The sequence below is a fragment of the Corvus brachyrhynchos genome, unplaced genomic scaffold (assembly GCF_000691975.1).
Source record: "Corvus brachyrhynchos isolate BGI_N302 unplaced genomic scaffold, ASM69197v1 scaffold115, whole genome shotgun sequence".
In the NCBI taxonomy this organism is placed as follows: Eukaryota; Metazoa; Chordata; class Aves; order Passeriformes; family Corvidae; genus Corvus; species Corvus brachyrhynchos.
In genome coordinates, this window is record NW_008239553.1 from 9,411,245 (window position 1) to 9,428,463 (window position 17,219).

Below are 17,219 nucleotides of genomic sequence, written 5' to 3' on the forward strand. Positions count from 1 at the left end.
AAGCAATGCCACACCTTGGTCTGATGAAACTGCAAACCATCACAATGTTTAACTGTCAGTGGCCACATCTACATTACCAAGTTGTGCAGCACACAAGAAGCAGGTCTGTAGAGTAGAGCAGATGGTATTGAACACCCAATACCCACACTGTATGAATTGCAAGGTTTTACTTTCACCTTAGTCCACAGACTAAGGCATTCTAACCACTGAGGGGTGTTAAGGTGAACTACTGAACTGCTTCCTCTGGTTCTCTTCACTTGAAAGAAATCCAGTCCAAGCTGAGATGATTCTGCATTGCACACCACAGCACAGAGAGCAAAGACAAACACCTCATCCAAACTAAAAGGAAAGTGCACACCATTTCCTGCAAAGAAGATGTTCAAGCTGCATGGTTCCCATTTAATTTCAGGTGCATTACAGCACCATCTAGAGGACACCCATCCCCTAAAAGGAACAGTAAATTTAAATATTGATCCTATTTTAAAACACTATTCCATTAAATAACAGGTGGTGGATGCTTACCCTCAGAAACTCTGCATGGAGAAGATTCTTGAGCACTTGATTAAATCTTTTCTTCTGAGCATTTTCTTCAAGGACTTTCTCTAAGAAGATGCGAATCTCACTAATCTGTGTATTTGCTGGGAGTAGGTTTATAGCCTGGAAGAAAGTTAGGAATAGTTAAAAAGGAATAGAGACCAAAACAGAATAGAAATTGACACACTTAGCTTGACAAATCCATTGACTTGCCTACTCCAGTACCTTCTGTAATCTCCTGCCAACAGCACAAACTGAGTACTTACAGGCCTGACTTACCTTAGTGGTATCCAGTTTGCTGTGGTGCAGTTCCAAAACCTGCAGAGCAGCCTGCAGATTGGCTTGAGGCTCCAGCACTTCCATCTTGATCGGTCCCAGGCAATGAACACTGGGTGGGGAGAGATACATGCGGAGCAGGGACAGATAGACCTGCAGCACACGAAAGGAAAGCTCTGAAACCACTGCATGTATCCACAACTGGCAGGGCTGGTAGAACCCAACAATGGTACTAAGTTGTACCCATGCCATCCAAAATTCTGAACTGCTGATTTGAACACCTCTTGATATATGCTAAAATCCACTGATACTCTCAACAAAATCCACTGTAACTCTCAACAAAAAACACCCCGCAATCATCCAGTAATCCCTAAATTCCACCCCGCAATCATCCAGTAATCCCTAAATTCCAAGAGATTATATGTAAATTCCCATACACTACACAAACCCTGGAAAAGTCTATACAGAGCAAGAACTTTCAAGTCTTGAACAAAGTATGAATAGCCTTCTACTTCCTTACTGAACAAGAAGCTACTTACATCTTTGTTGCCATCTTTGTTTCTGTCATAATGTTTATGGCAGTAGCTAGAAGAATCAACAGAAAAGAATCAAGTCAAATACAGAAACAGTTATAGAACCCAATGAATCATTTTACGGAAATTAACATTTAAATGCTCTGACTACTGAAGTCATCCAAGTTTGGTGACAGCACATCTGATTCAGATCAATTCATCAAACTGCACAGCAGGATTACACCCTTTACTTTGCATTACAATGCTGAGAGAAGCAAAGTTTTCTGCAAGCATCCCACTTCCAGTCAACTTAAAAAGCCTTAATGCAGAAGCCAAATTTAATTCAGCTGTGTAAGAAAAAGGGGGGGAAAAGATCTCTCCAACTAAAAAACCTATGTGTGGATATATCTAATTAGTGTATCTGAATCACAAAGAGAAGCTGTTCATTAGTGTACACTGCACACCAGGGCTGAATTCCCTCTAACAAGCATTTGCTGAAAAAGCTTTAAAAACAACTATGTCAAACAGGCCCCAATGTTCAGATATACCTGCCAGTGTTGGGTAATTCTGTTTTTACCTGAGTACTTCTGATTCACTCAGGAGGTTCCCTAGCACATAACACGTAGAAAAATGCTGTATCTTTACTAAAGAGGATTCTTTTTAATGTGGACTAGTGAACGTCTCTCCAAACAGAAAGGAAGCAAAACAACACACAAGTTTCACAGACTAAGGACAGGTGGAAAGTAGTAACTCATTGATGATGGTCATATTGCTCTAAAGCACAACAACAGAAGAGCATGAAAAGGCAAACCTCAAGGGACAGCAGCATCATCTGTAACAAACAGATACCCAAATGAGCTTAGAAGTCAAGAAAATGTGATAACCCGGATGATCCCGAAGACTTAGTTGTTTGTGCTCCACATATATCCTATCCATACACTACACATCCTATCCATATGGCAGTAAGCAAACTAAGTCTTGCAAAAAAAAAATTTTTAAGTCCTTACTTTTCAGCCATATTGGTGTCCTTCAAAATATGAACATAAATAAACAGAGCTTGCTCATGCTTCCCCATACGACCCAAGAGCAGAGCACGTTCTTCTAGGAGACCTAGTGATAGCATGAAGGATTAAATCAATAGTTACACAGAGAAATGACAAAATTAGTGACCAGACTAACAGAAGGAATTATTAATCTGTGCTCAGGCTACAGTTTAAGTCACACTGAGACTGTAAGTCTGTATTTCACATCAGTCTTCTCAGAAACCTTTTATGAATTCTTAAGTAACCTTAAGAAACAACAACCTTCAGATCTATTAAGTAATTCAGACTCATCAAAAAGTTAGGCTAAATAGCTGGGAGATACCAGAAGGTCTTAGGTCAACAGTTACAGGAATCCTGCAGAAACTGGTAAACCCAACTGTGCCAGCAAACACAGAGTTAGTATACACACCAGTGGCCTGCAACTACAGCTACAGTCATCTTCTTTATTTCTAGTTACCATGATTCTATGATAAGTGAGGAAGTTTTGCTGTACAATGCAATAAGCTAGGGTTTAATTAACCTATGGAAACAGAACTCACCATCAAAGGGGAAGTCACTAATAAGTCGACTAGGTTCATACCAGCTAGACTTCTCCAGAAAAAGAAGCAGCTTTTTCCGGTAATCCCCCAAGTCTCCTCCTTCCTCCCCAGCAGGCACTGGAGCTCTATCTATATAAAAAAAACAACATAGGCCAAATTATTACAACCATTTCACTACACTAATACACAGAAGAAGATGAACAAATCACTATGAAGAGGAACTAAATGGTGAGAGAACTGTTACACAGGTTGGGACTGTCATGCACCTGCCAAATTAACTTCAGCTCCTAAAAACACATCAAGTGGCTGGTTAAAGCAATACTCAAGTTATTCAAAACCCTTCCCTACCCTTAACACACAGAAGTCAGAGAGCAGTAGCTGTCATTCCACTTAATTGTGAACAAAGCGTTGCTTGATCCCTTAAGATCTCTGAACCGGCAATGAACTAGACTGCCCTACAAACCCACAGCTTCTGTTTTCCACTTCCCTCCATCACTTAGGTATCTTATGCTGGATGTCAACAGGGAAGGCTTACAAAAATATGGAATATGAAGGCTCCCCTGTGCTGTCCCCTACCCCTCATCCTCCCACCAGAAAAGGCTAAACATACCTGCAGGGAAAGAACTGAGATATTCCTTCATTAAGCCCTGCACTTTCTCACAGTACAGCTGGATCAGACAGTTGTGAAAGTCCGCACCGGTTTCTTCCCAGACATGAATGATGTGTTCCTGTAAATACATGTTAAGGCTCAGCTGTAGACACTTTCTCTGGGAAGTAATTCATTATAAGCAAGCAACATGGTTGCCTTTACCAAGCTTGACTTCAGGATTTCATGTATTTTAATTATGTTTTCTTTGCACAACTTATGGCACAGCTAGTACTCCGTGAGACAGCATCAGGCTCCAACTCCTGGAGAACTAAAATCTTACATGTAACATTTTGTACTGAATGTAAAATGCACTAGTAGAGATTGAGTTCTTACCAGGTAAGGAATAGCCAAGCTTTTAAAATTTTCTACCAAGAAACTGAGCACTTTGTCACGTGGTAAAGCTTCCACTTCAGGGAGGTCTTCTGTAAATATCTGTTAAACAAAATCTTATTCAGAGAATGGTGATTTTCTTTTTTTTTTTTTTCAAGTGCCACAGTGTATTTTCTCTGAGGCACTGAAGCCCAGCATATCATCATGTGTCCAAAGAGTAAGCACAAGATGTATAAAAAACAACTGAGCAGCTTACTCAGGCACTGAGAAGTTATTTCACATCTGAAAAGATTAACAAACATCCCCACTTCTGCCTTAGCGAACACTCTTCTCTTACAGAGCCCAATGCCTCCCAAATACGGGGAGTCAATTTTATAAGCAAATCAACATTTAAATACTCCATTAGGCTCTTGTGCAAAAGTGTGACATCAGTAACACGAAGTGTTGTGTCAAAGGTTCCTAGCTATTTATTACAATTATAAGGTGTTCCCAGAATGGAAGAGCATAAGAAAAAGTGAAAGATTGACCTGCTCTATCTACTGCTAACATTAGCACAGCACTGAACGCAGAAAATACAAATTATGTCTTTAATTGGATTTAGCATTAATCAGCTTCTTACAATGAGTTATCCCAATTCCATTTACTGTACTAAGAATCTCAGTTACAAGGAGCCTCTTTCAACCACACTTACCTTCAGTCCATCTTCAGGAAAATCTCTCAGCACCCAGACAGAGTAGGAAAATACCAAATGCAAGTTCTCTGTGCCTGGAATACAAAAAGCAGCAGTGCTCATTGTTAAAATCCTAAACATCTATCTACTCACAACACAAACAGATGCTTTCAGAGCCAGTAAAGCTTAATTTACATGAAGAATCCAATTGTTGCTCAAGTCAAGCAAATCACTGATTCCAAGTTAAAGCCACAACTTCATTGCTTCACAAATATGATTTCAAACAGAAACAAAGATAACTCAAATAGTAAGTGTCATCAAATGTAAAGAATTCAGCCCAAAACCAAGATTGGTTGCTTTAACCACATTCCAAAAGTCTTCCCTTTCAGCTTTTTTTTATTAAACTTGTGTAACTTTCATTAGTCCATTTCCAGCCTGTCAGTTTAATGACTTCTATAGCAAATGGTCAAATACTTTATAACAAGTAGGAAACCATCCTAGTACTGAAGTAGCTAGCATAGAAACTACATGACAGGTAACAGCTTCTCAGCTTTTAGCAAAATGTAGGACTTGCCCCTTTAAAAAGAATACTATTTGGTCAATCTGGTTCTAAATACTAATAAAACATGTTAGGAAAACATGACTTTCCCCTCACCCTCCTGCTCAGAACCCCTGAGGCATTCACTGCCTGAACAAGGCAACAACTATACAAGAAACAGAAACTTATAGCAACCCTATAAAAAGGCAGGCATTGTTTGCTCTTCTCCATCCCACAATATTTTAAAAAAGCAGCATCTTCATATGAGCAGTATTAAATAAATAAATAATGCAGATGATGTGCACTGTGAAATAAAACAATTGAAATAGTCCCCAGAAGAGCCAATCTCAAAGTTTCAGAAACAAAAGTGTGACTTGGTAAATGGCAATAAACTTGTGGGTCTAAATTTTGCAGAACTCTATTAACTCTTCTCTGAATTTACAGGGCATGCTGGCCTCACAGGGAAAATTTTAAAAAAGGACAGGACAATCATGGAAGAAAGTTCTCATGTAAAACAGAGAGTCTTAACTCCTTATAAAGAAGCGTGACATTAATTAGAATAGCTCCCTGCCAAAGCACTGATCAAGCTGCCTTTGTTGAAATCCCAAGCAAACACGAAGTTAAAACCTACTCAAAAGAGTGAAAATGTCAGGAGGAGAGGAAGAGGTCATTAAATAACTACTAAAGCTTACTGATCATTTTACTAAAAGGTCAACATCACACTGCACCACAAAACGGAACAACTGGCTCCCTCAGCACATAACATTTATCTGCATGGGGCTTCACAGAAGTCACAGGCAGGGAATTTCTAAACTGCCTCAGCAACAAATCCTTCATTTAAATATGAGCTATAATAGGAAAAAGTCCTGCATAACACTGTTTTAAAAGATAAAAGAATAATGCAACACAGAAAACTATCTACCACCCCATCAAATACATAATTCTCCTGCACACTGATAAAGCATATATTTGATGGCTGATCACACAATCAATGATTAATATTTGCTTTAATGCAATAAACAATAAGTGCTTATTCCATTAACACAAGGCAAGTATCAAATACACATCAGTAATACAAACTTGATGACTTAAAAGACCATAGCTACAAGCCTGGAGGAATTTGTAGTTACTTGAGAACCACCTAAGAATATTTCATTAAATGCCCTAATATCGATAGAAAACAGTCAACTAAAGAAGAGTTTCTACTTCACTCAGAATGATAAATCATCACTGGAAGAAAATTCAAATAACTATGGCCCATTTTCTCCCAGTAGATATTTTAATCAGAAATAAGGAATGTGTTTCTCTAAAAGAATTACATTTCAACAAAATTTGAAACCCTTGAGCTAATACTTGAAGGTTGCATTATGAAAGAAATCAAACAAGATAACAAGGATACCCTTTCAGCTTGATAGCCTCCAAAAAGCTGCCAAACAGTAGAATAACCACTAAGCCCAACAAGAATGATCACAAAAATACTGCTCTTCCTCACACTCACCCAAATGCTGCAGATATTGCACTGTCCTCTCGTGACCCTTCAAAGGCGAGTTGGCTTTCTTTGACTGATCCACCAGTACCTGTAATGCTTTCAAAACAAAAGAAGTTCATTCCTTTGTAACTGCTAGTTCCAACATGGACCACAAAAAAGTGCATTTTTCCTGTTATGCTACTAAGAAAAAAACAAGGTTTATTTTGAACATACAGACCAAATTGTAAGAGGTTTAATCACCAGATAGCAATTAAACATTCTCTTCAGAATACTGCCTGCTCACTGAAGACAAGTCAAAACACAATACAAAGAATACATGCTTCCACTCCTCCTCCTCTCCCAACCTCATACTTACCTTTCTCATGCAGACCTTTTTTCTCATACAGTATTATCAGCTCACTATATTTGTGTGCCTTCTTCAGCACATGCTCACTCTCCTCAATATGGCAGTGATTGTTCTCCAGACGTAGCAGTGGGGCCACCAGTGCTACATTTGTCTGCAAGCAAAAAGGGAGCACTTAAACTTCACTGGAAGTGCACCTTCTGAGTCTATAGTACAAAGTACAAGTTAGAAGTGGGGACAGGGGAGGAAGGAAGCCTCACAGTATAAAAAAAGTAAGAAATGACGGTTTAACATCTAAGGTCCATGTTAATTCCCATAATTTCGGGGACAGAAAGAAAACAACATATCAAAGGTACTCCCCTATAAGAACAGAGGTCAGGCTTTGAAAAACATCGTAAGAGCCAAGATCGTACTTTCTTGCATTTAACAGTACAAGGCAATAAAAGCATTCATTAGAACTTCAAAATACACAACCACAGCCACTTTCTTTTAACAGAGGCAGCAACCAGGAACAGACACATCTGCCTCATTCCATGAAACTGCTTCCTGACCAGTGAGCAAACTAGTTAACACTCAAATTTTACAATTCATTTCTAGATCAAAGACAGACAGTTGTGTGAGAATTTCTGAAGTAGCTCCTTATCCTCCTTCTTAAATGTTTCAGTCTGAAATTCCAATGGAGCTCACGTGGCAAAACCTCTAGGTCACAGAGAAACTCACATGCAGGTAACACTTTAACAGAGTGGTATCAATGATTTGTAGCAGCTTCTTTTTGGATTTGATTGTGGGTGTTCCTTCCATGAGGGGTGAGGTACTGGACTGATGGTCAGAATCATTTAGCTTCTTCACTAGCTGACTCCTTTTCTGCAGGACATCAAATGAAATTTTAACAGGAAAAGGCCATGGATTTCTACATCTCACCTCAGTACATATAACCCACCAACTACAAAGACTAAATTAAGCCAATTTAATAACTTGTTTTAATCAATTGTTTCCCAAAGAATTTTATTGTTACTAACTATTCAACACAAACTTTACAACCATAGGCAGGTGTATACATTTGTTTTGCATATTTATAGTTTTGCAAAATGTCCAGTCTCTTGAGAAAATTGTCACAAGGAAATTCTGTTAACCTCAACAGACACTTTAGAGAAGTCAGGAAACATTTAAAACATTTGGATAACAATTTAGATTTTGCACTACTAGGCATAAAATCTATCCTCCTTCAGACACATCTAGTAAGGATGGCAACCAAGCAATTCAGGTTCCAGTTATGACAAAATAAAGAGGGCAGGAAGTTACAGTACCCATTAATTCCTGTTCCACCTTTTACTGCATGCCCTCAACCTATCTCCTGGAGAGCGTGCCCTTCATAATAATCACTGAACAAAACAAAAAAATGAAGCGCTCAGGTCCTCTTCAGAAGGATAAGAGGAATAAAATACTGGACTCGTATTCAGATCTGACTCATAAGTAAATTTTGTCCAGTCACACGTGATGTTTTCCACATATCTGTTCCACTTCCCCTGCTTACTCAGGAGCTGCTGCCGTATTTTCCAACCATGAAGACAACCCATTATGGCTAACATGACAGAGCTGGAGTAGGTGTACTGCTTCCTGCTCATCAAAGATTGTGGGGTATGCCCAGCCCCTGCCCTGGAGGGATGTCTGCTGAGATAAGGAGATTGCACAATCGGCCAGCAGGACTCCCTGGAAAGACAACCACTTCTTTGGTCACTTCGAGAAAAGACAGACCCACAATCCTCTGGGAGACCCTATGCAGATCCTTTGTAACCCATTGGCCCTTACCCTCTGAGACCCATCCCCTGTATCCCTATAAAAGATGGTCTTCTGCCCCTGCGAGACGGAGATGCTCGCCCGTAGCTCCCCTTCGCCGGAGTATGGATAATAAAGCTACCTTGTGTGGAACCAGCCACACGAGCTTCTCGTCTCTCACTCTGGTCTGGCCTGGAGGCTGCCCTGCAGAGCTGAGCTGAAACCACGAGCTGACAATCATTAAAGAGCTGACAGTCTCTGCACGGGCCCTCCTGCCAGCAGCTGAGGGAAGACACCGGGCCTCGGGAAGGCGATTCCTTTTGGGACCATCTCCCCGGACCAGTCACCTCTTCCTCGGTGAGAGCTACTGACCCCTCACCAGTTGTAATAAAAGATAACCAACAAAGCATGCTAGAACTGAATAACCCTGCTCTAAAACCAGGTAGAGGAGCACTCACTTGAGTTAGGTAGTCTATCAGAGCTAAATGTGCCTTCTCCAGCTCTGCCCCAGAGAGCCCTGGCAGGGGGTTGGGATACTGTAGCTGTTTCCTGTAATCTGTGGGCAGGAGGTCAGGATACAGACCCATCACATGAGTGGGATCTACGCAAAAAATAACTAGTATTAGTAACCATTCATATTAATTTTGCAAACTTAGAGCAAGCTTATCTTTCTAACAGAGAAGTCTGTAGTCTACTGGTGCATCCACAAGTTTCTAGAGCCTAAACAAAATTTGTTCATTACAGAAAAGAAGCTGTACAATGCAAAAGAAGCAAGAGAAAAATGTGTTTCCAAGTCCAAGCATGGGAACTTCCAACCTGTGCATTTGGCACACTTGGAGGACAAGCCATTATTATAATCTTACTGCTCTTCTTGCAGAATCCTACTATTAACCACTCTGACAGTAAGACAGGATTTCTAGGAACAAGTAATGTTTTAAGAGAAGATTTACTCTGCTTTTGAAAAAAGAACTAAATAGTACCATCTGTAACTAATGCCAAACTGTTTCCAAAGAGTTTAAGCAAATTCAAAATTACTATCCTCTAATTCAAGCTCAAAATATTTTGAGTTCTTAGTCCTTGTCTTTCACTGTAGTTTTCCTAAGTAAAAATTGTAAGTGTCATGAAAGTAAGTTCTAGGTTTAAATGCACATGAGATGTCTGTCACCAGTAAAAAGAATCTCAGTCTTAAGCACTGTTCTACGACACAGTTCAGTCTTCAAGTATTCTTCCAATAGCCCTAGTACGACTCAGAGGAACAGCACCAGAGACTGCTGTGACTTCCAAAAGCACAGAAAAGTTTCCTGGTTTCAGCATCTTGGCTAACCCAAGGCTTAAGGGGCCGCATCTGAGTCCAGTGATTTTGCAAATCTACAGATGTTCCTTACTTTTCATTCCAAGCTACAAGTAGGCTTTTAGCAGCTGCTGAAACATTCACCTTCAAAGGGTCTGTGCACATGCTATATATGCTTTAAAATACCCTAGAATACAAATACATTCTGTAAAAAGGGCAAACTCCTGATTTGATTTCATTTACTAAGTGCAGTTAATTACGTATTTCATTGTGTTTAATTGTGTAATTCATTAAGTTATTAAGTAATGAATTACCAGCTCCACCAAAAAAATAAATAAATAGCTGCCTAGGCTATTTGGTGTTCACAGGTGACTGATCTGCACAAGATAGCACTGTTTTAAACTAAAACAAAACAGAAAGCAAACAAAAAACCCCATAAAATAGCCACTGAGTTTGATTTCATTCCTCCTAACTGCCAACCCAAGCATTTACCTGTACCAAGCTTGGCAAAAACTTGCATGGATTCATCAAAACGCTTCTGGCAGAAAAGGTTGAAGGCAAAGAGGTTCTTTATGTGGTGAATTTGTTGTCGCTTCTCACTATCTGAATCATCTTTCATTTCCTGCATATATACAAATTAACAAACATTAAAAACTCTTGGGCCTCATATGAGAGAGAAACACCCTAGAGAAATAACAGGAGCATTATCCTGTGGAGAGAAGAAGAAAAAAGATAATCTCTCAAAGTGAACACTGATGGTGACTGTGTTTATTGTATCACTGAGATAACCTGGAGGGTCTGAGAGCTACCTTTGCTTACCTATATACCTGCTCTGTCACAGCAAATGGCTCTTCACTCCTTTGCCTTTTCAAATTTTTTTTCCAAGTCAGCAATTCAAAATGCAATTAATTAAGGGGGGTTTCCAGAAATCAAAAAATCCTAATACAGTAAGAGCAGTATAATTAGAGATACTGCATCAGCATCTCTAACAGATTATTGTTTCAGGAGTAATATTACCAAAAAAAAAGTCATGTGACAAAACAAAACTCAGAACTCCAAGCTGTTTACATGCAGTCTGAAGACTTTGAAGTCCAACTGACTTCAAAATCTAAAAGAAGGTAACCGATTTAACAGCTGAGATAATCTTTCATATACAAGATGATTTCTCAAAATCTAAACCACAATAAATCAATATGGAATAATGGCAGCACAAAACTAAAACCTCACTTAAAAAAGTCTAGAGTTTACCAGTTTGTGCGAAGTGGACAGCTGGGAGGTTACACTGACTGCCTGATTAGTGGACTCACTACAGTCAAGCAGATGACAAATATCCTTTTGTGTACTTTTGCACAATTGCATCCAATGCAAACTCAAGTTTTTGAGTACTTACTGCCAACTGCAAAGCCAACTCAAACTGTTTGTCCTGCAGAAGCTGCTGGATCTGTGTGGCTATGGACACTGGAATGAGCCTCCAAACAAAGTGATTACTTGCCACATATATAATGTTTGTGCTGTAAACAAGACAAAAAATGTCAATTATTAAGTTTCAGTGCTGAGAAAGAGGCAATACCCTATCTTAAAAAAACCAATCCTGGTTAATACACACATGGATCAATCCAAGAGCAACTGGAGCATTATTGCAAAGCAGAAAGAAGACTGTAGCTCCAGTGTCACAAATTCTTAAAGACACTCAACTCTATCCTTTACTCCTCAAGGTATGGCCTCCACCAATCTCCATGAAAAGCCCAGCAGGCTGCTTCAATGGTACATCTTAAGGTGAGAGTTAGAAAAGCTGCTCTCCTGTCAGTTTTTCAGAGTGCTACATACAGCCAGCCAGCCTGACAGCAGTGACAATGAGTTGGATCAATACCCTCCAGAGGTGATGAAGCGCGGCCTCTGCAGCTCGATGCTCTGCACCAGCAGCCGGGGTTCGAAAGTGCGGATCTCCACGTACCTTGGCAGGACAGCAATGATGTAGGGAGGCTGGTGTTCTAGTCATGAAACAAGGGAAAAATTTAGGTTGATTGTTCTCAAGCATTCCTTGAAACAAGCCATGACTTAAGGCTTCTCTTCAATTTTTCATCCCCTTGAAACATGTCCCTTTTTCATATTCAAAACAAAACTCAATGCCTGACACTGACAGCAATTTGCTAACAGACTACTACCAAGCCTTTTGCTCATCCTTCAACATAAGGAAATTCTGAGGCACCCAGGTGCCCAGAACTAGTGTTTTAACACACTATCTTCCATTTCAGACCTTGTCCCTTTATAAAAGACATGGAATACACCTATTTTATAAGGAGAGAGGCCCACAGACCACAAGGAAAGAAGGCTAAGAAGCAAAAACAAACACATGAAACCTTCCCAAGAGTACAACTTAGAATACTGTAGAAACTGTCACACTCCAAATCCAGCTGGTTTCAAAATACTGGGAACATAATGATTTTATCACATACAAAAGAGTAAAGAATCAAAGTTTAAAAAAACCAAAACCAAACTGCTACTTCTCACCCATGGCTATAGGAATATCTGTCCAATTCAAGGCACATTTCTGAGTACAGACCCCTTCTTCATTAAGCACAACTGTTAGATCATCTTGGCCAACTGCAACTTTTCCATCTGCTACAGGAGCTACCAATGGTTCCAGCTGCTTCCCTGTGGGAAACAGTTCTTTGATAGATCCTTTTCCATCCACCTAGGATAATAAAGAACAAAAAAAAACGTTTTGCAAAATAACCTTTTATTTCAAAGCTGCGTAATACTAAAGCAAAAACCCCTAGAGGGATTTGCCCAGGATAATCACTAACAGGGCAAGTGCAAATTTAAAGAGAATCAATAAAAGTTTCTGGATATCCTAATTTATCCTGCTTATACATCATTCTGAAATAAATTATTACTTTTGTATCTGAGATAATGTACTCCTGCTACTGCAGTAGCAGCTGAGCACATCACTCATACAAGTTTATAAAATGCATAATAGCACAGCAACAAAATCAGCTGAAGTGTCCAAACACCTCATTTAGGCCAAAACTTTTAACACTGTTTTATTCTGGCATGAGTGAGCACTGCCACATAAAAAAACTAACTATAAGCCTAGAAACCTGCCCAGCCTTTTTTCCCCTGTCCTAATTGCTCATTCTTCTGGTCACATGCTATAGTGGGAACTGAACACACAAAAAATTGCTGCTTCATGAGCTGATATAGTAGCAACCCAATGCCACCAAAACAGAGAATCCTTCTTCTACTCCAGCTACACTTCCCTTCTACTGCTTCCCTTGCATTACAGCTCAAGCATTTAACATATCAACAGCTAGCCACCTGAAAACACCATCATAAAAACATGTGTACTTTTCCTGCCTATTTAGTGAAATGAAGCTATTCAAGGACAGGTCAGCCAAGCACCAGAGCCAACCTACAGTAAACACTAGAACAGCTGGTCTCCACCCTGGTTGCCTGGGCAGCTGCACAACTCCTATCACTAGAATGGCAGGAATCAACATTTAGGAGAGCACTGCAGAAAGGCATCCCTTCTTTTGTGAGCAGCATCAGTTTCAAGTGACTGTAAAAATTATGTGCAGTTTTCCTGTTGACTACAGATCAGTGTTGCCACTCATGTACGTACATGTACACGTGTGGTGCACCTCATCTTCACCTTATTTTCCTATAATATCTGCAGAAACCAATTGTAAAGGCACAAAAAACAACATAGCTGTAAATGAAGTCTAAGTGGAAACTGTAATATTAAATTAACAGTAAGTTCAAAGACTTTCAAATGAACTATTACAGTTCAGCTAGAGAATGAAAAATTAAAGAATGGTTAAGCTGCTGAGCTTAACCAGATGAGTTATTCTTGGTCTCCTCTTTTTCCTTTTAGAACTAATCTGGTATCTTAATACATTAAATAAAATGCAAACTGAGCTTACACAGACTGTTGCCAAACCAAAATGTATCTTCTCCAATTCCTTTTTTTCTGCAAGAGCTGTAAACACTGGTCTCAACAGCAACAAACAGAGGATCAGCTCCTGACAAAATATCAGTTTAAAAGGACAGGCTTAGACTGCCCCTTTCAAAACCACAAATAGCAGGAGTACCAGCTGCTGTTTTTCATAAATCTATTAGCTAAATTCCTGAACACAGGAGCAGCCTCCATAGTGTCCACTGCTATCCGAATCTTCTTAAAACACTATTACATAGCCCCATCTTACCCGTATCAGGTAATAGTCCCTCTTGAAGCCTACACAGATGGAGTTTTCACACCAGGCCATAGACTTGGGTACATCAGGTACACTGAAGTCCCCCTGAGGAAAACAGGTTAAACTGGTTGTTATGAACAAAAAGCAGAAGTCAAATCTGGCAACACAGAGCGTAACAGGCTGCTCTCTCGTCGACATCATATTCCCCACCACCTGTGCCCAACACCTACTGCTCAAAGAATGGCAGTACTGAGCTAAAAGGCTGGATTCATGCACAGTGAAGAGGTGTGCTCTGAGTCAGACGGTCATTTTCTAGTACGGCATTGTAGCTGAAAAAGCCTCTACCCATTTCACTTTGTTATTTTTTACCATTCCAGCATTGACAACTGCAGCTCTCTACACTTGTCAGTAACTATCTTCTGACTTAATGACATACTTGAAAAATTTTGAGTAGAAGTGCACCCACTTCCATAATGGTTTTGTAAGGTATTCATTCTTATACATTTCACTGACTTAAAAAGTACTACAACCAGAATGTTAAAATACAGGGCACGGCCATTACTTTAATTTTAACTGTATTAATGCCATTAACTGTGATTTCAAATATGTATTTTCACTTTTATTTGCTGCTTCATTGTTAAAATCTCTGCAGAACCAACCATCAACGTTTTGAAAGTCACCAGTGCCCACGTAACAGGGACTGCATAGCAAAGAGCAACTCCCCTCCCTGCTGAGACATCCTGGCTACAGAAAGAACACAACTCACCTGTAGTTCATGGAACTCTCTGTCCTTCCAAAAATAAAGCTGTAGCTTCTTGCGCACTGCCACACACATTCTCAGCACCTCTTCCCCTGTATCTGATTGCTGTGAAAACAGACGGACTTAACTCACAGGCACTCACAAAGAGGCAAGTAAGATAAGACAAGGCCAAAAGAAGCCTCTGCTAGAAGCAAAGCTGTCCACTGAAGAACAGCTTTGTTCATGCATGCCAGAAGGGCATTCCCTAAAAAGGAAGCATGGGAGGGGGAGGAAGGAGGCAGGAGAGGTGGCAGGATACTTAAAAATGAACTTTGACAGGGATTGTGACATCAAGGAAAGCCAAAAAATAAAAGAGCACCAAAGGCATACACACACAAACAGAAGATAAGTAGAGAGCTATCAGTCCAACCCTGAAACTAGGATAAATAGTTGGAACTCTATGCAGTATAGGAGAGGTGAGGAGATGGAATAACACAAAGAATGTGTTATACTAACAGACAAAACCGTTAATAACTTCTAACCTGTTGGAAGTCTCTTGACAAGAAATACTAGGAAAGCTAAGTGCCTGGACACACAAACAACAAGCCACTTTGCAATGACCAGATGTAAAGGTGTTTGGAAAGACATTACTTTTTATGTCTAGAAAACCCTATGTACTTCCTAGAAAGTTATTTAACACCAAGATCCAACAGGGCAAAAAGATAAAAAATTATGAAGAGCACTAAACCATCTCTTCTGACTACAAAAAAGGTGTCTTTTATGCAGGCTGAGAAACTCACTTAAATAGAAATGAGTCACTTAATAAACCAGAGCGTATGAGCAGAGAACTGTTACACCTTACAGAACCATTTTATGGCTTGAATCTATCACAACGGCTCTAGGACTCCTTGGGCCAATAAACAGAAACAAAAACATAAAAACAGCCAGTGACAGAGCTGCTTGCAGAAGGGAACACGATGAGCTAGTACACTGGCAATGCAAGGAAAGGGAACAGCTTTTATATTAAGCAGCCCTTTCAAAACAGAAGACAGCCAAAGTTAGTATGGGACAAAAATGCCTTGAAGTCTTGTATCAAAAGTTCTGTATCAAAATTACAATCACAACAGGCACAGGAAAATACCTTATCAAGCAGTGTAAGAAAAATAATTAAAAATTGTTGCCTTAAGCAAATGTAGTAGGTACTAATTTTAAAAAGCATTAGTACCCAGAAAATCTTCATCTAACACAAAATTAACAAACCTAATCTATACAGCAACATGAAAAAGGAATCCTTATTACAAACAGTAAGGACATCTGTGCAGCTGTATTCTTCCCCTTACCTGGAGATCACAAGTGAAGAGAGATGCACCTTTTGCCTTGGAAATTGTGGTGATTTGTTGAAATGTCAACAGGTCATGGACGTAAATGTTATTTTCTGTTTTAAACAAAATTCCAATTATTATTTAATATTTAATACATGTAGAGTCATTGCTAATTCAAATAAGTTACTGTATTTTATGTTTATATAAAAAGAACTTGCGAAACTAAGAGCTGCAAGAAAGGAAAAGAAGTGTTTTCCCAAAAGTTGAAAAATGCTAGGGCACATACAAATACAATAAATGGAGAAAAGATGACTAACACCAGCATTGGTAGAACTACAGGAAGGTACTGCTAACCAAGCAGGGGAAGGCAGAGTGGAAGGGACAGCAAGCAGGACAGAACAGAGCAAGTTCAAGATGGAAGATTGCATGAACAAAGACCATTTTGAACTGGCTTCTGAAATTAGTGGAAAGTGAACAGCTGAAGATGTAGGGTACTGTGGTCAAGGTTTTGTAGGCATGAGGAAGCAAGCAGCAGAAATCTACACATGCTGGAGCTGGAAAAGCCAGGACTTGGAGATGATAAAGAAGGGAGTAGTAACATAAGCAAAAAAAGATATTAGAAGATAGTAAGTTAAGAAATGATAACCAGAGCCAAGCAAACTTAAGTCTTCCACAAGATAGTAAAAGATCACATCTGCATATAAAGTGAATTTGGTGTAAGACATCAACAGTATGTTTGATACACCAAGCAAATTTGGTCAGAAGTTTTAGTTCCTATCATACAGTGCACACACATGCATGCATATTTGTGTACATACAGATGTCAATACAACCTGTATTTTACACAGACACTCTAGAGCATGCAGGTGCTTCTTCATTCCTAGTCACAAATCAGCATTAAGGCTTTCTTCTCCAAGCTGGCTTACAACAAGCCAAGCTGTTTCTCTATCTATGCTACTTAATGCTTCCTCTGCA

At 39.5% G+C, this 17,219-nt stretch overlaps 1 protein-coding gene across 1 annotated transcript in view; it reads right to left on the bottom strand.

Moving 5' to 3' along the window:
* VPS39 (VPS39, HOPS complex subunit) overlaps nucleotides 1–17,219 on the bottom strand; it is a 23,383-nt gene that overhangs the window by 3,859 nt on the left and 2,305 nt on the right. The window contains exons 5-24 of the mRNA XM_017742193.1: nucleotides 16,263–16,357; nucleotides 14,950–15,048; nucleotides 14,196–14,288; nucleotides 12,502–12,685; nucleotides 11,861–11,981; nucleotides 11,381–11,501; nucleotides 10,483–10,612; nucleotides 9,158–9,300; nucleotides 7,644–7,787; nucleotides 6,936–7,077; nucleotides 6,590–6,676; nucleotides 4,575–4,648; nucleotides 3,887–3,985; nucleotides 3,515–3,632; nucleotides 2,905–3,033; nucleotides 2,330–2,432; nucleotides 1,350–1,395; nucleotides 814–963; nucleotides 506–657; nucleotides 171–189 (exon numbers count right to left, since the gene is read on the bottom strand). Coding sequence (XP_017597682.1) covers nucleotides 171–189; nucleotides 506–657; nucleotides 814–963; nucleotides 1,350–1,395; nucleotides 2,330–2,432; nucleotides 2,905–3,033; nucleotides 3,515–3,632; nucleotides 3,887–3,985; nucleotides 4,575–4,648; nucleotides 6,590–6,676; nucleotides 6,936–7,077; nucleotides 7,644–7,787; nucleotides 9,158–9,300; nucleotides 10,483–10,612; nucleotides 11,381–11,501; nucleotides 11,861–11,981; nucleotides 12,502–12,685; nucleotides 14,196–14,288; nucleotides 14,950–15,048; nucleotides 16,263–16,357 — 2,249 coding nt within the window. The remainder of the gene's footprint in view (nucleotides 1–170; nucleotides 190–505; nucleotides 658–813; nucleotides 964–1,349; nucleotides 1,396–2,329; nucleotides 2,433–2,904; nucleotides 3,034–3,514; nucleotides 3,633–3,886; nucleotides 3,986–4,574; nucleotides 4,649–6,589; nucleotides 6,677–6,935; nucleotides 7,078–7,643; nucleotides 7,788–9,157; nucleotides 9,301–10,482; nucleotides 10,613–11,380; nucleotides 11,502–11,860; nucleotides 11,982–12,501; nucleotides 12,686–14,195; nucleotides 14,289–14,949; nucleotides 15,049–16,262; nucleotides 16,358–17,219) is intronic.